This window comes from Gymnoscopelus braueri, assembly GCF_963280865.1.
Source record: "Gymnoscopelus braueri genome assembly, chromosome: 11".
Lineage (NCBI taxonomy): Eukaryota > Metazoa > Chordata > Actinopteri > Myctophiformes > Myctophidae > Gymnoscopelus > Gymnoscopelus braueri.
This window is the reverse complement of record NC_137613.1, coordinates 17,680,805-17,703,714: the sequence shown is the minus strand read 5'-3', so window position 1 is coordinate 17,703,714 and position 22,910 is coordinate 17,680,805. Positions and strand designations below refer to the sequence as shown.

At 36.7% G+C, this 22,910-nt stretch overlaps 2 protein-coding genes across 2 annotated transcripts; one reads left to right on the top strand and one right to left on the bottom strand.

Moving 5' to 3' along the window:
* Positions 1-650: 650 nt before the first annotated feature.
* LOC308095488 (uncharacterized protein) lies at positions 651-4,780 on the top strand (the record flags this gene model as incomplete). Its single annotated transcript, XM_080442545.1, has 8 exons — positions 651-736; positions 1,405-1,439; positions 1,609-1,673; positions 2,088-2,198; positions 2,501-2,709; positions 3,631-3,730; positions 4,218-4,307; positions 4,673-4,780. The coding sequence occupies 8 exons, from the start codon at positions 651-653 to the stop codon at positions 4,778-4,780; spliced, it is 804 nt and encodes a 267-aa protein (XP_080298671.1).
* Positions 4,781-9,758: 4,978 nt separating this feature from the next.
* Positions 9,759-20,121, bottom strand: LOC308096085 (class I histocompatibility antigen, F10 alpha chain-like). Its single transcript, XM_080443364.1, has 8 exons — positions 20,010-20,121; positions 18,753-19,019; positions 15,114-15,392; positions 13,895-14,197; positions 12,892-13,002; positions 12,767-12,790; positions 11,430-11,475; positions 9,759-10,799 (listed from the first exon to the last, which is right to left on the bottom strand). Coding segments are annotated over exons 1-8 (1,086 nt in total). The 5' UTR covers positions 20,065-20,121; the 3' UTR covers positions 9,759-10,798.
* Between the last annotated feature and the right edge of the window lie 2,789 nt (positions 20,122-22,910).

The window sequence follows — 22,910 nt, the reverse complement described above, 5'->3', positions numbered from 1 at the left end:
ACTGTATATGTATGTCTGTCTCTACAAAAGTAGATAAAGGGAAGCATGCATGCATGCAGCAAACCACACAGCTGACGCTGGTATTGTGCCAATAATCACTCATGGACGACCTTAGGTCTCAGATAGTCTAAGATGGGGGAAGGAACCGCTCCTTTTGTTTAATGTGATAACCTATTCCATCCACCACCACATGCCTATGCAGACGGCCCACTTGTCGACATGTGAGGCCATTGGTTACTTGGTGCGGACACTTGCTCACCTTGCTTGTTTTAAAGTGGTTTAAAAAGTGATGCATTTTTTGTTCATCCTGCACATATGCAAGACGTTCAATCGGTGAACCAAAACGAGCGCTCCTCTTCCCCTGCCATCCGAGGAAAAGCTAAATCATGCCACGTATACATTGAACCACGTTTAGCTCAGCTACGCCAATCACAGCTATGTATGTGCACACAGCGAAGAACAAGGCCAAGCTCTGTAGGCAATGTAATGTTAGACCATTAAAAATGGTAATAATAGTATAATATAGTAATTTGACATTTTCTATTTCTTTTTTAGTTTTGGGTAGGAGATTCCTCCATGCCCTCCCAGATACAAGTACAAGCTTGACCAAATGCTGTAACTGCCTCTGCTGGAAACCTGGCAAAGAGAACATGGTATCTATAGAGGTAGTGGAGCCTGTGGACGGTCCCCATCCCATTGTAACAAAGCACATAAAACGTTCTCTGGGGGAAGAGAGGCAAGTACTCATTGTTGGATAATGGGCATTTAGAATGTAGACAATGTCACAAAAAAACATTTATGTTGATTTGAAAAAACGTAACTAAACAAAAAGAACATAGAATTTCTGTTTGGAAATTGTCTTGTACATCATCAAGCACCTTGCAATATATAGGAATGTTACTATAGAGTTTAGATATTCAGGGTGCAAGACAAAAAAATACGGAACAGCATCCACAGTACCGCAACAGATTGCTGGGGGAGTGGTGATTTAGCAACTTTAACCAGGTCATAAAGGTGTTGATGGATGTTTTGCTAGTTAGTAGTGGATGAGATGATGTTGGCTATGATGTTCTGATATTTATTTATTATTGCTTGTGATGTGAATGAGGTGATTTAGACACATACATTTTACATGTTAATCATTTTGATGAGATAAGGACTTGGTGAATTGCTCACATTAAAATGAATTAAATATAATAGGCATGTCAGCTGGTAAATACTGTATACTATAAATACAAATAAATAACAGCTAGAAGGAATACAAATTCTCTGCAATATGCACGTACAGTAACAGCCTATAACAGGACTATAGGTTGCATTGATTAGAGTCATGGATGACAGTGATACTGTAAGAGCGATATCATAATATAATAAAAATAATACTTTAATTTGTTTTTGCCTCAGGGAAGAAGATCCTCCTTCGACACGTGTTCATCAAGGTAAGACCACAGATATTCCCTCTACTTGCTTAGAAAAGTCACATTGAATTCGTCATAGATGTTGACACCATAAAAGGTCTTCAGACATCAATGATGAAATATAATTTTTCTTCTTTATGAATTACATTAATTTACACTCTTGTTTCTCCCTCTTTGACTTTGACTACAGACTGGATCATGCAGTTACAGACCTTGTCTGATGAGATGTCCCTACATGAACATACACTTGACGCAGTGAGTGGACCATTTTCATTATTTTTCTTTTTTTTACCTCCTTTTTTCTCCCCAATATAGTCATTATGCCAATTAATTCCTCCCCATACACATGTGTGTGTGTGTTCACTGGTGTTGTATCTTACTGACTCACCTGCCTGTGAGGAGCCCCTACCGAGAGGACGTAGAGCCTTCGTCCTACTCCTCCCGCCGAACACTCCATGCTAACAGGTGCCGCCCCCAGCCCGGGGGCGGCACGTGCAATGATATCACCCGCCCTGCCCGGCTTCTCTCCCTCCGAACACGGGCCAATTGTGTTCGAATAGACGCTCGACAAAGCCAGATGCGCCACGGTGGACACCTGACAGTACAGTAGGCCTACAGTATACGTAGGTGTTGCACCTCATTTAAGAGTTGCTTTGTGTTTCTCCACAGGAAGAGGAGGAGTTTTGGAAGGAACTACAGAAGAAGTATCTTGAACCACTGGCAGAGGACAAAGACAAACAGACGAAGATCAACAACAGCCTCAGAGAACTCAGGAACAAGGTATCAACATGTCCCAAAATGAAGCAACTTGAAACATATTTATGGAAACCTTTTGCATTATCACATCCAGAAATTGTGGATGATATTCACTGATTAATAATTTTATATACAGTATTTAAAGGATTGTGGATTATTTCTGAGATTAGAGCTGCAACAATCCCCCTTTCTTTTTTTCTTTTTTTTAAACAAATGGAACCCTGACCATGTCCCCACTGTAGAGTGAAATCTCATTAATAATAGACTATATTGGCTGGTCTGTGGCCACAAGCATAAGAATGTAATCTTATTTTTCTGTCATGCAGGTGTCTTTTGTGTTCTTTTTCACCAACTCCTTGTGGCTGGTGGCAGCATTTATCCTCCAGTTCATCAACCTGAAGGTTCCCATCCCTAAGCTTAACCAGACTTTGGAACGCACCGGGGAGTACATGCACATCGACCCGGTTGCATTCATGTCTCTCTTCAGCTTTGCCTTGTTGATCGCTATTCAGTTCTTGACCATGCTCTATCACAGGTGAGCACCTCTGCTTCACTGCATCAGACACGTTTCTTTGTTTCGCTCTCAGTAATTATGTTCTGATTCAGTGTAAAATTATCACACCTCAATACAGTATATGCCATTTCCACCTGAGGACCACATTCAAACACAATGTTATCCTTGGTATGATTTATATTGTATTTTACTTGTATAAAGTTTATACCAAATAAAATCCATCCATCCATCAATCCAGAATCAGAATTTGCCCAATTAACTTGACCTTCTTTGCGACTTTATTGGCAACAATTAAACACACAGCATCATCAATTAAAGGCGTCAAATGGAATAAACCAAAAAAGACGTAGCTTTTATTAGTATTTTTATTATTTAAATACTTTGAAGGTGAAAATGACCCAGCCACCACACACATCGAATAGTCATTGTAACCAAACTGTTCTCTCACCTCAGTAGCACCATAGGTTTGTGCTTTGCCACAAAACTAATGTATTTCCAACTGACGAAAATTGTTGACACGAGTCCTGTCAACATGTTTTAGTAATCATATCAACACGATTGTTGTCACGTGTTATAAATTGTCTTTGTTCACCAGTGACCACACACTGCATCTGTTACAAACAAAGATTTTCAAAATATGTAAAACGTATTTATTGTTTACGAGACTGCTATATTATACCAGAGGTATACTTTTATTCCACATGATTTGCGATGATCTGTTGCCCTCTCTTGAATGATCTTTTGATTGATTGAATACTTTATTAACATGTTTATTAACTATACAGGTAGTACAGTCAAAGGATAACACAAAAGCCCCAGGAGGCTTGTTTCCATTGTGGTCCATCTATAAATGTAATGTTTTACCAATGTTTTATGCCCTTGAAATCCATACTTTTTTTAAAAACCTTTTTTTATTTAATTGTCTGTTTCTTGTCTGTCCAGATTATACACACTGATCCATTATGTGGCCTTTGAGGACACTGAGTCCAAGTCGAGAAAACAAGCTAAACAACATCTGGTATATTTACCACCAGACAATGAGGTAAACTACTGCAACTACTACACTCAATGGCAACAAGTAGTATTCAAACCATTGTCAAATATCCCTGTTACTGTTTACTGTTAGACTTTGATTTTCTGAAGTAACAGGTGGATGGAACAGGTTTTCATCAATTAAAAACAATTACAACATTTTCCAAAAGTACTAGGCTACATAAATAAAATGGAATAATCAAATAATTTCCATAAATAAGTGTAAAAACGTTTAAGAAGTTGTGAAAATAGCGGATCTACAAGCTCACGCAGCGTGAAGCGACGCGTTGTGAGCTTGTAGATCTACTATTTTCACTAGTTGGGGACCCGGGAAAACGTCTCATTTCTCTTTTGGTTCTTGAGCTAAAAGTTTTGGGAACCACTGTGCTAGAGTACCAAATTGTCAGTTATCGTATTGCCTTTTGGGGGAAAGCGTCAACCATCGTTGTAATCTTTTACTATTTCAATGAATAATTTGCTAATTCTATTTGATCCAGGTCCATCCAACTCTTTCTAAGATCCTGAAATCTAAGATCCTGAAATCTAAGATCCTGGAATCTGACCTTGAGGATGTATCACTATCTGAGGTATCATTCCTAAAACTATACAATAGCGTTTCAGGTAGAAATATGTTCTGAAGTCCAGTGGCTTTGTGAATTTTACTTTTGATGATTGACAAAAGATGGCACAGATATTTTCTGCTCTGTAGTCACGTAATTTATTCAAGAAAGGTTCAACACAAGTACAGTACAAACTACTGACACAAGAATGGACAGTAGATCCTTTCTTTCTAGGCTGTTTGACTAACTTTGTCCTCTTAAAAATTATGTTTAGGTTAATTCTGTCTTATTCTGTCTTATTAATTTAGAATGTCTGTTAGTTTTAAATTGTGTTTTGTTCTGTAAAGCACTTGCCACTTGGTGATGTACATTGTTTATCTCCTTTTTCGTAGATCCCGGACTCTGACTTTTACGAAGCCACCACTGACATGTCACTCTCAAGCCACTACAGCGGGTCCCATGATGGATCCAGCATGGCGTCATCAATCATAATCAAATGAAGATCACACTTAGCAAACCTTTGCTATAGGAGTGAGGTTTAGTTGTGACTTCTGTAACAGAAAGGCTCTCTGATGATCACATCCCTATCCTGTGTGATCCTGTAGCCTTGACCTTCCTTGTGTAAACCAGGGGTTCCCAAACTTTTCCATGCCAAGGAGGACCCTCAAACAGGTATAGCCTCTGTCTGTCAGGCTCCTCCACAACAAGTGTTTTTATTTTATTTTCTGTCTTTTCTTTTTCTTTTTCTTTTTGTTGGTCTAGAAATGTCCAAATCAAAGTATATTGAGAAATGTCTGTCTCATCACCCGATTAATGTAACAAATTATGTTCTTTTTAAAGGAGCAATTCACTTCTCCTTTTTTGTATTTATCATTGCTGCACATTCTGAGGAAGGATCCAAAGATATAAATACATTTGTTTTGTTTGTTGTGCATGAGATAATGTGATTTTGTAAAACTTCATATACATTTATATAGCTCATATGTACCTTTTATATTTGGTACAGTAAGTGCAAGGTCAGTGGAGGCCATACGTTTCCAATGTCTTTGTGCTTACTTTGAATATAACTTAAACTTATATACTATAAGGAGGAGGTGGTCACATTTGAAATGTAGTGGTGATTGATTGATTGATTGATTGATTGATTGATTGATTGAATACTTTATTAACAGTTTGCAACAAAAAAAAGTACAAAAAAAACAAAACAAGGTCTGCTAAAAGGATTAAAACCCAAGAAAGCACTATGGCTTGTTTCCATTGGGGTCCTGTGTATTCAATTCATCGAAACATGAAAAATATACAATGCAAAAACATCATATACACGAGTAGTTTAAAAAGAAATTGGGGGGTACAGATACTCAAAAAGAATTACCAACATTTGAATGCAGTTCCATAGCACGTTCATGTCTTATTTCTACCACTGGATGGCAGCAAAGACCATATTGTGCCCATACAGTCTATCGTGCCAGGAGCGTTGATGAAGGTTTCCTAACTTTCGTTTACGCCTAACCACAGATTACAAGAAATCACGTGGTTCTCATACTTGACCTCTCCCTCACCATTCTCATTTTGGATACCATGTGTTTATTTGATATGCATGCAGGTTTCACAAATCAAACAGGTTATGCTGTGTACACTATGCAGGCCATTTCTATTTCACTTGGTTGTACATTTAAAACGTTTCACTGAGTTTCAGCTCTGCTCAAAGGTGTAAAACACCACCACTATTCAGCATTGTGATGCTGAATACAAATTGTGATACATCACACAAACTCATGCAATAATATTAACACTACATTCAAACTATTTAGGCAATTTAAATAATGATGCTATTTAACTAAGTTTACGTACAGTATTATACAAATACTGTATGTAATTAATTCCTCCCTATGAACAATCCAGTTTCTGTAGATTTAATGATGTAGGAATACATTGTATACATGGTAGCTACAGCCCATGTATAAAATGTATCTGCAGGCATTCCTACTGTATGTATCTGCAGGCAGATAGATACCCATACATAAGACTGATAGGACTAATATGTGCTGGAAGCAGGGGCCAGGTCCCCCCCTTAATTTGCACATAGACCTATTAAGCCTTTACATGCTCAGCGCTTCATTACTTAAGTTTATTTTTTGTTCTGATTCATTACTAGGCATTCTGTTCACTGTACAGTAGGTTGTCATTTGCCATATTGTGATTTTGTAACACGTAAAGTAAAATGTGTTAAACAGCAAAATAATGTTAAATACTGTACAACAGGACGTCAGTAAATACATATAAATGTATCTATAGAAAGGCCCTCTTTTATTTTTTATTTTAAGAGATGATTTGCATGCATTTTACCAGCCAAGTAGAAAATATAAATATTGTCTGTCTTAAAGTTCCCTGCCAGAGGAGAAGATCTGTGGTACATAGTGTGTAAAAAAGAAATCTGTCTACAATTTGTATTAAATATTATATTGCATAGTTGATCCTGATATGTGTTGATATCTCCATGAAAAGCCATGTGTGTCCAGTACACCAGTAACCCCAGCATAAGTCCTTTGGAAGACAGTGTCAGCTAAATGCCTAAAATGTAATGAAATGCGTTGTATCAGACCCACAGTTGTTGCATTCACTTGGCCGTAGCTTGGCTGAGTCAGGAGCTGAACTACAAGCCAGATTAAATGAAAGTGAAAGAAAGCAGAGAAGAATTTTCCAGTGTGTCAGTATGGTATGATCTTATGTGTGTTGCTGCCAACTGGTACATTGTTGTGGTGCTGTTTTACCAAACTTCACATGCAGAAATAAATATACTGGGAGGAGTTTGGTACTTTAGTCTTTCATGTTGGGTATTAACTATTAACCCATTCAGTCCGGGGAAAGCATCTGTGTCATTTTTAGATTTCTTTGGGCTATTCAAAAATAGCAAGATCTACAAGCTGATAGCTCGGCACTTGGTGCCGCGCTATGAGCCTGTATATCTGCTATTATTTACTGCTATTACTACAGTGCAATAATAACGTCCTTTGTCTTTTCTTTTTATTGGTAAGCAATTCAGATGAAACGTCACTGCCCGCCATTTTGCATCACAGCTTGGCCTGTTGGCTTTGTCGACAGCATGGATTTAGATTCTTTGGGTGCCATTTCGTTGCAGACAGTAGACGTGTTGACAAATAACCAACCATGATGTTGCCTCATCCAACCCTTAAAGTTGTCGATAGGTGGTGGTGGTGGTGATTACCCATGGTGCTGACTGTCAACCATAGCAGCACCTTTATCATTGCATATCAACCAGGAAAAGTGCCAAAAAACATCAATAAAAAGCTATTGTTGGATACCAGGGGCTTTCCACTGTTGCCGTGGAACAATACAAATCCAATCAAGCCATATTGTCTGAACTCATAACTCTTGAAGAAAGAAAGTATAAGAATGAAATACAGTCAAATCAAAAACAGTTCACTGTTAGACGCTGTGCACACTCAAGTGAGGTGAAGATGTGGTGTTATGTTCTGCATGACACCCCACCTTTGGGATTTAATTTCGACAACGCATCAAGGTATGGCTTTATTTATTACATTTATCATCAATATTCAGCATAGTAACGAGAAAGCATGTAAAATGAAATGGATACTGTTGTTCAGCGTTGAACAGGATAACAAGCGAAAGTGTTATCTTTTAGATTTGAAGTCAAGTTACACAACACAACTGTTTAAGGTAGAATATGCCTATTTGTGCACTTTCTTAAACTCTGTTTAGTTTTGTGCAGACATCTATTATCACTATCACTCTCCTTCCCTCCTCTCAACTTGTGTTCTTATAGAAACACTGTTTAGGCTCTTCTTGATGGAGGACAGACCCCCAAACGTCTAAAAACAGGGACCACTATAATAGCAAGGCAAGTAGTCATATTCAACAGTATCAGTGATTATTAGCTGTATCAGTATGAAATAGGATGCACACACATGCACACGCGCGCACACACACACACACACACACACACACACACACACACACACACACACACACACACACACACACACACACACACACACACACACACACACACACACAGGCAAAAAACATCCCTGGCCTTCGACCTGGCTAGTGGAGATCTAATAAAATTGAACTTCTGTGACATCATTTGTTGCCAGGAAGGATTCAGTGTGGCAGGTTTTTATTTAGGCCAGGGGAATACCATAGTGTCAGGAGACAAAAGACACGTGAAGTTGAATAGATCTTAATGAATGACATTCATTAAGTAGTAAACATCAGTAATTATGGATGGACACTATTAGAATATCCATAATAAAATATTATTAGAATATAATAAGATCAAGTAGGCCTAGATTATTCCTGTGCTGTGCTCCTTGTGGACACACACACACACACACATAAAATATACCACATGAACACAGGTGACACATCTGAATGCATAATGGAAAGGACATAAGATGAATAACAAGATGCATGAGGTGGAGTTTTTTTTGTTAAATCTAACATGATAAAAGAGTGTGTTTGGTTTCACTTTCTGGTTGGCAGAATGTTCGGTCTAAAGGGAGCGGTTCCCATTCAGCCCACATGGAAAGACAAGACATTCACCACGTCTGCTGAATCCTAGAGACCTTGTTTGTTCACACGCAGGTTTACAAACTAGGATATTTTAAGGCGAGCAGGTGACGGTTAATTTGATGTGTAGTGAAGTGTAGACCATCCTACCTCTGTTCACATTATAAATGATATATGCAGCTGATAACTATAGTTTCTTACATGGAGATTAGAGATTATGAGTTTGAGAGTGTATATAAAGATAACATGATACTTTAAAGTAATTAATCTACTGTCTTCATTTATCCAACACAGTGCCAAGTGATTTCCAAACTTGATCATCCACTTCAATTCTGTTGTGAATGTTATTTATAGAACATAATAGAACTTCAAAAGTTATGACCAGTCACCAGACAAAATGTTTAACACATCAGAAGGTTTAACCAAAGATAAAAAACATATCTCACCCTGAATGAAAGGATACAGTAGTCCCTATGATGCTTAACAAAGAAAAATGTGAATTTGGCACTATAACTTTCCTCTTCTACCCCAGATTTGAAGCCGGTTTCCTGCACTAGTGCTGAACCATCATGTAAATTATTTTGTCAGATCCTGTGTCTAGGTGAGACATGACCTTTGACACAATCTAAATGTCTCAATAGAAGAGCAGGGAGACACAATACAACCACTCCAATAGTATAAGTTATATTGTATTACCATACTCTACCATACAGATTGGACAAAATTACATTTTATCCATTAAAAAGGTTATATAGTGCTGTCTTAATGTTTAACAATTTAACAATAATGTTAACATTTAGATTACTTGTTTCAAAACAATGATACATTTTCTAAAGTTTATATGGTCATACTGACTACTCTGACAATATCCATATTTGACACAATCACAGCTATTTATTTATGATTCTAAAAGAAAGAGGCAGACTGTTAAGAGTATTTGGGTCTTTATTAAAAATGAAATTAGCAGTAGGCCTATAAATGAATGCAACAACAATGAAAATCATCTGGCCTTCATTTAGTAGACACGTATCTAAGTCTTTAACATATTTGAAGCATTCTTCATTATTTTCAATATGTACAAAAAACTTAAAAGAGATCAAACACATCCCCTCATAACCAATCAATTAAAGTTTTTTTTTCTTTTTTAAAGAGAAAAGTTTAAAAACACACACTGAAAACACAATAGGAAAATAAAATTCCATTATTTACATCATGGGGAAATCAATGTTGAACTCACATTCTTTTTTTGTCCAAATAAGTATTGTGTATGTGTGAGCATACATGCTTGTATGTACATGTTCTATGTTGATGTGCATATGTGTTACAGTGTGTAAACAAAAGTGTACATGTATAAGTGTGTATGTATGTGTACAATGAATGAATGAATTACAGTTTTATTTTCGTGTCAGCATTTTGGCCCATAACGTCATAATGACACAAAAACAATTATATCATCTATTCTATCCTTCTCTTTGAAGATACTACTTTTAAAAAGGTGTAAAGTGGACATCTTTACATTTTCATAAGGAATTATTACACATGTCTTGTAAACCCAATTAGTATTCATAAAGGATTTATAGAAAGCTTAAAAATCTAGATTAAAAAAGTGACTTTAAGTAATCCATGACTGATTACCTACAAAACACTTTAATGACAAAAAATAGCCCAACTCGATGATTGTGATTATCATCTTCAACCAATCAGATGACATTAAATGTGAGTTTATTCTAATTGACAATACACTGAAAAGCATCGTGGTTGTCTATAATATAACTCACAAATGATTGCCTTTATTTTGAAAGTATCAATAATGTAATTATGTTTTATCTGCAACTGTAATGGATTACTGACCCTTGTTTATAAATGGTTGAATTAATGGTTTATAACCCACTTCTCACAGCATTCATAGAGAGAGAGAGAGAGATGGTGAGAACGTCTCTACTTGCTCCAGTGCATCTGTCTGCAAACCTAAAATGACAAGAATTAACACATGAGAGAGAAAACAAAAATACTGATCAACTGATCATTCAAAAAAATCACTTACATTTCAACATTATATACATCAGTTTGGGGAGGGGGGATATAAATTATATAAAAAATATCATCATTTGATTAATTTAAACAGTTTAACTATCAAAGCTGTTACTGTTAAATATTGAGGTTTCCTGAAAACACAGGAAACCTCAGATTAAACCGTTAATCAATAAAATTACAACTAATGGATGAGGTGATCATTACATCTAAATAATGCTGCTTGTAATTATAGCATACCATTTCTGCTTTATTTCAATAACGCAGTGAGAGAGAGACAGGAAAGGCAGACAGAGTGCAGAATGACACACAGCAAACAGTCTGGTCAGTCAGGAGTTTAACCAGGGGAATGCTGAAGAGGGCATTTTGTGGTATAATGTGCCCAAACCATTCGGCTATCGAGTCGCCCAACTTATAATATTTCTAAGCTCTCGTCCTGGAGTCTCATAGTACAGCTGGCTTTCATTGTAGATTTCAACATGGTCCACTGAGTGCATGCAATGAACTACCTAGAGTAGAAACCCCTGAGACAAGAGAGAACCACTACCTAATATTAAAGTGACTTACTATGTGCAAGAAGGTGTCTCTGGATTCAGTTTCATGACCTCAGAATCTGTAATGTAAGAAATACAAAGTTAGGATACACCATCAACAGGGGTGTATTGTTATTTGTTTAAGCACCTACTGTATGACACATGCATACAAACACACACACACGGTTATGTTGTGGTTATTTAACTAGGGTGACAGACGCCCCAGTTTGGCCGGGATTGTCCCGATTTCAAGCTGTGTGTCCGAAGTCCCAACAAATATCTATAAAACACTTATACAGTATGTCCCGGTTTTCAACATTCACTACAAAATTGTCCCGGTTTTCGCCAGAATTAAAATAATAATAGTTGTTTTCAGTGGCTGCATAGACGTTTACCATTTTCTGTTCATGTAAACATGCTCACCTAATCAATCAGAAAACATGAACAAATGCATTGCCTGTCTGAATGAAATGCTGAGCTGAGGCTGATGTTGTCAATCAGTCATTGTCATGCGCCACTCCCTTATATAGAGTTGCTGCCTGGCTACTAATCATCTTCGTAGGTGAGCAGGGTGGGGCAACCTGCATTCCTGCTAATGGCTCATTGGAGAGCACCTGGGCCGGTGTCTTCAGGAGCCTACAAAAGCAGCTCATGTACTGCTATTCCAGAGAAATATCCAGGGAAGACAAACCTGTTGTCTTCTACCAGCCTCCATACATTCTCCATGTGCCTTTGTTACTTTAGGTTTTGACTTTATTTTCCATCCACACACTATGCAGTACAACATTCTACTCATGCATACATTTACACACACTACTGATTTACTGACTCCACACCACATTGGATTCTTAGCCTTATCATGTTTTGCTTCCACATCCTGTTATGCTTTAGCTGTTTTTGTTAGGGATTATTTAATAAACACTATTTGTTATACCTTTACTTTGGTTTCCCTTCCCCATTATTTGTCATGGCAAGAGCCAGCTATGACAGTCACCCTATACTGCATGTAACCACTGTTCCTACAGTGGTAAGTTTACATAGAGCCTACATGTCAACTATAACGGACAGCATGATTAAATGTTAGGCTGACTTTATATATAGAATAGTTTCATCATGTTGAGTCTCATCATCATGATATGATGATATGAATGTGAAAACATTATTGTGATCATGCACTTTGACTAATATGAAAATAATGGTGACAATTGTCTCTGGCACTCACATTGATGTTTTTATTTGCCCTGAAGTTCAATTTAAGGATGAACCTTACTTCTTCATGCAATTGTTTGTGTCAGTAATGTTGAATGTACTTTGAGGTTTGTGGATTATCAGACCAGATGAATGTGAAGTAAAAAATAAAGTACTACTTACGAGATGGAGTGGGAGGAGGTGAAGCTGAAATAAAGAGGTAAAGAGATATGACAGCGGTTAGCTCAAAAAGAATTAAATTATATAATTTGAGAAACCAAAATGTACATCATTCTACACAGCCTCACCTGTCGTCTTCTTGTATATGACGACTCCGAGGAGAACGAGGATGGCAAATCCAGCAAGAACCACCACAGCGATGATGATGAAGGTCATGTTGTCTTTGGGTTCAACTGGAGCTATAAAATACAGACCAGTGGTGTAAAGTAACTAAGTACATGTACTCAAGCACTTTGAGGACATTTTTGAGGAATATTTTCTCAAACGATTCCTCAAAAAGGTACTGGAATATTTTAAATGTTCAGTACTTTTACTTCTACTCCACTACATCTCAGAGGCAAATATTGTACTTTTTACTCCACTAAAATTATTTGAAAACTTCAGTTACTAGTTACTTTGTAGATCTTTATTGTTATTACAAAAGACGCATTAACCAATTCTTCCCTACTTTGGCTATTTGAAAATAGTCGATCTACAAGCTTGTAGATCTGCTATTTTCAAATTTTTATACATTTTGATCACTTGTGAAATGGGACATTCTACACAATGAATATGTTTACATTTGGTACTTTAGTACATTTTTATGCCAATACTTGTATACTTTTACTGAAGTACATTTAAATTAGAGGACTTTTTCTTGTAACAGAGTATATCTATATTGTGGTTTTGATACTTTTACTTAAGTAAAACATTTGAGTACTTTTTCCACCACTGCAGAAAACAGATGAAATAGAGGAATTATCTATCTATCTATCTATCTATCTATCTATCTATCTATCTATTTATATATATATGGGTAGAGTTATTAAAATAACTGTGTTCAGTAAAGTGGACTCACTCTAATCTAGTCTATATGACATCTGTGAGTGGGTTTTAAGATTATAGTCATGTGATCCAGCCAGTGACCTCTTTAGAAAGTTGGTTTAAACTTAGATGTCTTGGTGTCTGGGTTTACCCACAATTAAGAATGAATATGACAGTGTCAGGTTATTAATGATTTCTTAGTGAATTTGATCTAACTTCTTTGGCAGCACATCCATTGCTCCTTTAGTCCTATAATAACAGTCTTACCCCGGTTGGTCTTGATCAGCTCTGGGTCCAGTGTGTACTTGAAGACCTCTTTGACCCCATAGAGCTCAAATACACACTCGTACTGCTTCCAGTCTTCATGTTTGACTGAGGTCAGGTTCAGGTCAACGCTCATCTGGAAGGTTCCATCATGGTTGGGGAGGAGCTCTCCATGGTCCACGTTCTCCTGGAGCTCCTCTCCATCTTTAGCCCAGAACATGATGACTCTGTCTGGGTAGAAACCTGTAGCGTGACACCTCACTGGAGAGGATGGAGTCTTCTGGAGGAAAGATACAGAGGGAAGCTCTGAAAGAGAGAGAGAGAGAGAGAGAGGGAGAGGGAGAGAGAGAGAGAGAGAGAGAGAGAGAGAGAGAGAGAGAGAGAGAGAGAGAGAGAGAGAGAGAGAGAGAGAGAGAGAGAGAGAGAGAGAGAGAGAGAGAGAGAGAGAGAGAGGAATATATTATTGGGGTTGTTTGTATTTGAATGTGGATTTGTTGACTTTGCTTGGATTTATTGAACTGTTTTATTTCATAACAATGAAACATTTGAACAAATGAAATGAGAGACTAAGGAAAATATATAGTAAAAGAATGAGAGAGGGACAAAGAAAGAGCGAGAGAGAGAATTAACCCATTTAGACCAATTCTAAAAACGCCTTCTAAATCCTAACCTTCTGAAAAACTTACATTTTGTATTAAAAAATGTTTAAAAAAAATATATAATCATGTATCAATCTTATATAAAAAACTAAAATGGCACGGATGCTTTCCCGGATTGAAAGGTACAGTATAACAACGTATAGGCTTACCAAGTCTAAATCCTGAGGCCGATTACAAATGCCTTCTAATTCTCAAACTATTTTGTGCCAAGGACCCCCAAAATGATATGTATTTGGCAGCGGACCCCCATCTGAAAATGTTTTGTGCCAGGGACCCTCAGAAAAGAAGATTTGTGTTGTACATCTGCTATTTTTGAGAACCACTGTTCTAAAACACTGTTCTAATCTAAATCCTAAGAATCTTCTGAAAAACGTATGTTGCTATCCTATAGCTAAAATCTAAAATGACACTTTCTCTATGATGCTTTCTCGGTTTTAATGGGTTAAGTACAACTCCATCACCTCGTGTTGTAACTGTTCTCTGTTCTTCTTCTCATAGTAATAATGTTACTGGATCTTATCATATTTATATAAGTACACCTCCATCATATAATGTTGTTGTACCTGTTCTCTGCAGAGTCTTCTTCCCAAAGTTGAGATACTTCTTCAGCCATTCAATGCATGTACTGGTTGTGTAGTGCTTCCAGAATGCAAACTGAGCTTTGTTTTGATCCAATTTCTGTTTAGAGATGAAACCCTGTGGTTTAGGAGTGATCCATGTCTCTGTCTTCAGGTCCAATGAGATGAAGTCCTCTCCATCATAACCAATCTGATTATAACCTTCGATGTCTCCAGTCTCATCATCCCACTCACAACCATACATCCACTGGACGATGTGGACACCTGAGAGACAGACAGACAGTGTTAACAACAGACACAGTTCACTGTGGGTTGTTAATATTCTGTCTTTACCACCTGGTGTGTTGAGAACAACAGAATCCATCACACACACACACACACACACACACACACACACACACACACACACACACACACACACACACACACACACACACACACACACACACACACACACACACACACACACACACACACACACACACACACACACACACACACACACACACACACACACACACACACACACACACACAGTAATTTATGAGTGAGAATTGGTGACCCAGAGTGCCCAAGATGACAAACACTAACATTATTGCCATGATAGGAAATAAAGTTTGTACAATTTTAGAGGTATCAAACATGATGGTTTTGTGTCAATATGACCTACATGTGACCTAAATGCATCTGTGTCACTTTTTGATTTGAGATAAAAAGCATTATTTTATTTACACTTTGGCTATTCAAAAATAGCAGATCTACAAGCTCATAGCGCGGCACCGAGTGCCGCGCTATGAGCTTGTAGAGCTGCTATTTATTTTAAACCGTGAAAATGTGAGCAAATCTTTGAATATATATTGTTTTAAAGCGAACATTTTTAACTCGAGTCTTTGCTTCTGGGGATCCCTGGAACAAAATATTTTGAGATGGGGGTCCGCGGTCAAACACATATCATTTTGAGGGTCCTTGACATGAAAAAGTTTGAGAACCACTGATATAGAAACATACGTTTTTCAGAATACTGTTGGGATTTAGAGGACATTTCTAGAATCGGCTTCAGGTCTTAATGGGTTAACAAGCTAGCAAGATTTAATGTGATAATTGTACTTTTATATTTTATTGGTTGCACTAAGGAGCTTTTTTATGCACCTGAGCATTTGTATTTAATGCTGAATCCTGCTGTGAAAAACCCAATAAACAAAGTTTAAAAAAAAAAAAAAAAGCTAGCAAGATAATGCAGTCAGACATTTTTGGTAAATTCATTCACCAAACAAGCCACAACTATGACATTTCGCCGTAACTTCCTTGTTTGCAGCGTGACACTCAGACAATACTGTGATGAAGAGACAGTTTGTCTAAGTGTCTAGTGTGCGCTCTTGTGTGCTCGTAGAACACAGTGATCTGAATTTCCACATGGGAACGCACTGAAGGCTCTGAATTACTCCTTCGACTCTCTCAGAGTAAATTTATGAATGAAATATAATACAGAATATATTAATTTACAGGACAATAGGAGGGGCCAATGCATCAAATTCTAGAGGTTTGTTTGTTTATGTTAGGGGACCAGTGGATGAAACACTGTGTACACTACTAGTCTATTAGTCAGCAGCACACTAGTACAATATACTAATATACACTAGTCTATAGACAGTACACTAGTACAGTATACTAATATACACTAGTCTATAGACAGTACAATAGTACAGTATACTAATATACACTAGTCTATAGACAGCACACTAGTACAGTATACTAATATACACTAGTCTATAGACACTAGACAGCACACTAGTACAGTATAGTAATATACACTAGTCTATAGACAGTACACTAGTACAGTATACTAATATACACTAGTCTATAGACAGTACACTAGTACAGTATACTAATATACACTAGTCTATAGACAGTACACTAGTACAGTATACTAATATACACTAGTCTATAGACAGTACACTAGTACAGTATACTAATATACACTAGTCTATAGACAGCACACTAGTACAGTATACTAATATACACTAGTCTATAGACAGCACACTAGTACAGTATACTAATATACACTAGTCTATAGACAGCACACTAGTACAGTATACTAATATACACTAGTCTATAGACAGTACACTAGTACAGTATACTAATATACACTAGTCTATAGACAGCACACTAGTACAGTATAGTAATATACACTAGTCTATAGACAGTACACTAGTACAGTATACTAATATACACTAGTCTATAGACAGTACACTAGTACAGTATACTAATATACACTAGTCTATAGACAGTACACTAGTACAGTATACTAATATACACTAGTCTATAGACAGTACACTAGTACAGTATACTAATATACACTAGTCTATACACAGTACACTAGTACAGTATACTAATATACACTAGTCTATAGACAGTACACTAGTACAGTATACTAATATACACTAGTCTATAGTCAGTACACTAGTACAGTATACTAATATACACTAGTCTATAGACAGCACACTAGTACAGTATAGTAATATACACTAGTCTATAGACAGTACACTAGTACAGTATACTAATATACACTAGTCTATAGACAGTACACTAGTACAGTATAGTAATATACACTAGTCTATAGACAGTACACTAGTACAGTATACTAATATACACTAGTCTATAGACAGCACACTAGTACAGTATAGTAATATACACTAGTCTATAGACAGTACACTAGTACAGTATACTAATATACACTAGTCTATAGACAGTACACTAGTACAGTATACTAATATACACTAGTCTATAGACAGTACACTAGTACAGTATACTAATATACACTAGTCTATAGACAGTACACTAGTACAGTATACTAATATACACTAGTCTATACACAGTACACTAGTACAGTATACTAATATACACTAGTCTATAGACAGTACACTAGTACAGTATACTAATATACACTAGTCTATAGTCAGTACACTAGTACAGTATACTAATATACACTAGTCTATACACAGTACACTAGTACAGTATACTAATATACACTAGTCTATAGTCAGTACACTAGTACAATATACTAATATAAACTAGTCTATAGTCAGTCTACTGACCAAGGTTTCCATTAGCCGGTACTGTATATGCCGGCCATTGGCTGACTAGATATAAATTGGCCGTTAAATATAAATATTGTTGGCCATCTTGACCGATAAAATGTATAGTATTTTCAATTTATATTAAAAGTATTATAACAATTATTATTAGGCTATGATATGAAGTAACAACATTACTCCTATTAAAATCCTATTAAACACACACACACACACACACACACACACACACACACACACACACACACACACACACACACACACACACACACACACACACACACACACACACACACAAAACTGAGTTGTGGCAGTGAAACAAGATGGGGATCAATGTGCAGCAGTAGGCTCAAGCTGTCATATTCAGATATAATTTAGCATTTGGCTGGTTATTTAGAATATTATCGTATCACATTGGCTAGTCCAAAAAAATGTTTTAGCTATGAAATAGGTTACATCTTATTGATTGTTTTTCCAACAATATGAATAAAATCATTTTAACAGTATGCAAGTAAGTGGAACATAAACATACCTCCAGTTTGGTTCATGCGCTGCTTTACGGTGTCTATGTTGTTGATGTTATTCAGCTGCTGAACAAAGGCATTCTGAGTGTTCCACTCCCAGTACTGTGGGTCATCTGTTGTGACCTGGTTCATCCAGTCCTGTTTGGGAACTGCTCTCTGTGTGTTGCTGTCATAGTGAACTATCTGAACATCATCAACCATCTCAACAACCACAAACTCTGGGAAGTTTGGGACACCAGAGGATGCAGTGAAGATGCTTTTCAGGGAGTGAGACACTGTAAGACAAAATGGAAATATAACTTTTTAACTTTATTTAATTACGCATAAAAACATTTATTCAATCATAACAATAAATGACGTGGAATTCCTTTAGCTTTACAAACAAGGAAACACTTCTAACAGATCATTTCTGTTTTCCATTCAATCTATAGGAAACCATGTCTGTCTCTGTTTCAACATGTCTGTCTCTGTCCATCTGTGGGTCTCTAACTGTCTTTCTGTCTGCCAGTCTATTTGTCTTTGTGTCTATTTGTCTGTCTGCATGTCTCTCTTTCTGTGTCTGCCTGTCATTCTGTCTCAGATTTTACAACTAGGCCTATCTGTCTCTGTGTTCTGTCTTTTTACCTGTAGGTCAACCTCTTTTTTAGGTCTGTCAACATTTATTTTGGCCTGTCTCAGTGTGCAATTGTCTGTCTTTCTTTGTCTCTCTATCTGTTTGTTCTTGACAACCTTTTAACTTGTGATGCTCTTCAGCAAGAATATCCTATATTGCAATGGCCAACACATCGACGGCGGACGGTGGATATCACAAACTAACATAATATAGGCGTGCGCTGATGTCAGAACATTCTGCATTTACTGAATGATGAGATTACAATTGTGATGAAGAATCAATATCTCAATTAAAGTGTTAATAAAGTAGGTCAACGGTTTGCTTTCAATGATAACTTGGTTGTACTTGAAAGGTTTAAATGTAGCCGACGTAGCTCTATCTTATTTAGACCTCAATTAAATCAAATGGGGGGGGGGGGGGGGGGGGTGACAGTGAGTGAAGATGACAGTGAAGTGACAATGTAAGGACTTTTAAGATTGTCAGGGTGGGGGGTCCCCAGTTCAAATATATGATTATTTTGGGGGGTCACGCTACGGCCTGAAAAGGTTGAGAACCACTGGTCTATACCAGCTGAAGTAAAGTGAGGCTAAATCACAGTAATGTAAAATAAACTACAACAGTTTAAATGAAATAATTGAAGATTTGGCTTTACCTGGAGATGCGACATTGAAGAACAGCAACAGCAGGCCTATGACAAACTCTCTCATCTTGACATCGGTCTGAAGAACGTTAGGTTGAGCTCAGTGTCTGCTGTCGAGTGTCTAGTGTCTACACAGTACACTGTGTAAGTGAGCGGTGTTGCCAGGTGTTGGGAGAGAAACAAGCAACCAAGTCTATGAAAACAATCCCAAAAGAAACGAGCCCTTCGACCTTTAAACGTACTTAATTGGCTATTCAGTTGTGAGCTTGTAGATCTGCTATTCTAAAAAAAAGTCTTGGAAAAAAGTGCAAAATGTGGAATATTTTTGAAACACGATTCTAACAACACAATCCACAAATCTGGTATATGAGGGGTCCCTGGAAGGTATCGGAACACAATATTTACAAAATGTTTGAGAACCACTGGTTTCAACCATAATAATAATTTTTAAAAAAACATTAGGAAACAAGCCCAAATAAGCAACTACACTTTTAAGAAACAAGCCCAAAAAAAACGCAACCCGCCACTAACCAATATTTACAAGCAACTTACAGAAAAAGAAGCCAAAAGTCGCTTATAATAAGCGGACATGGCAACCCTTATAATGAGTCGTTCAACTCGGTATTCGAGATAAGCGCCAGCACCTTAGCCAATCGAAATTCAACAATATTGAACATCATGTGTTTCTAGGAGGATTTCACCTACAGAGGTTGTTAAAAGTGAAACCAAGGATTTACTAAACAGTGTGAGAGAGATTTAGCCAATTTCATCATTAATGCAAAGATAGGTTCATGTATTATAATCTATCAGTAGATATATGGAGTCTTTTACCTTCATACTGCTTTTAATTTACCTACAATTAATGTATTGCAGGTAGACCTTTTTTATATATATATATCAGAATATAGCTGTAACTTTTAGCGAAAAACAAACAAACAAAAATATCACTTTTAACTGGTTTAGTGAGTGAATAACCCCCTCTTGATTATTTCTTGATTCTTGAGTATTATTATGACCTTATCTTTGTAATTCATCATCACCAACAAGACAAGACAAGACTAAAAATCTACAAAAACTAAATGCTACACAAACATCAAAATCAACATAGCCCCATCTGCTTCCCAAATACTTAAATCACATGCAGATCTTTATAGTTATACCAACCTATATAACTGGTTTGCCTGTCTCTGTGTCTATCTTTCTTTTTGTCTCTCTTTTTCTTTGTCTCTCTCTCCGTCTCTCTCAATTTGTCTCTGTCTCTGGCTAGGCTATTTGGAGTGAACTGATAGGCTAATGTTTAATTTTACAGTATTCAGCAGTAATATTAGATACAAATATAAATGTTAGTATATCCTATGATTTTGCTATATTTTATTTATTAATATTAGTTATATTTAATTATGATATACAATCAACAATTCAAACTGGTTTCAGGTGTCAATAACTCAGTATGGAGTGCCTTCCAAGTGGCTATTTGTTTTTTAACAGTCAAACTGCTGAACATGACATGATATAATGACACACACACACACATTAAAATATATCTTTTTATGACTTAGCATTGCAGACATACACCATCAAAAATGTTTTTCCCAAAGAAATGCACAATTTGTTCTAAGTTACAGGCCATAATTTGAATTAATTTTGTATTAATTCATAATGTTCATATTTATGTATCAGTACACACCAAATGTAAGTGCAATAGAATAGTTCACACAAGGTAAAAGCCTTTTTGAGGAATGTCTCACTTGTGGACATCACATTTCCACCCCAAATACTCCCAAATAACATTTTGGCTGCAGATCCCCCATCTGAAAGTATTTTGTGCCAGGGAAACCTACGGTATACAAGATTTGTGTTGTCAAAATGTTTCAGAAAATATAACAAAATGTTCACATTCTTTCAATATGTATATATATATATATATTTCCATATCCAATGCATATCGGGTTAAAGTGGTTAAATTGATTTTGATGCTATATGTTTTTACTGGGGACCCCCTGGAATCATCTCAAGGACCACTGGGTGTCCCAGTGGACCCCACTTTAAGAACCCCTGCTCTAATCTGTGCCGTTGTAGCATATTTTGAGCACTGGCGCCCCCACCTGTTCACTCCTTGTAAGTTGCTGTGTCAGCTAATATGACACAATATAACTTATTGTAATAAAACACCACTCTGGATAAGAAGGCCAGCCAACTAGCTCCAATGTAAATCACAGTACAAGAGGGCTTCAAAGATTGATCCAAGCAATTTAGATATTTATGACAATTTACTGAAACAAGGTGAACTGGTCAACATTCATGAGCAACACATCATAATGCAGTACAAAGACAGAAACACATTCAATTCAATAACATTTACAATCATGTGTAAAACAAACATTCACTATAAAAGAAGAGGATAAAAACATGAGCAGCATGGCTGTCGGAACACTGCACTCTCATAACTGAAATGTGTTTGGCATGTTTAAATTTGTAACACTGTTAACCATAATTTGTTCGGAACGAAGCCCTCAACTTAGTAAGGTGGTTCTCAACAACAAAATTGGAACATAGACGTTTGTCAGTATAGTGCAGATGTCAGAGATGTAACAGTTTGATCCAACGTTGTATTAATACTGACAGATCCAGTTACCCGTAGAGCATTTTTTTAATGAAAGGAATTCATTAAGAAAATACAGGGATTGTAGAAATGGTATTCCATCCACAAAGAAGATAAAGATAAAGCCTGTTTAAAACACAAACAAACAAACAAGCAAACATTGTCAGATAGAATAACAGTAAATGATAATACACACATGACTAATACAAAAAAATATATATACATATATATTCAAATCCTCATCTTTCTTTTACAGAGAAGTGACAGGGTGTTCCACACTACTATTATAATTTCCTTGTTTATTGAGACAG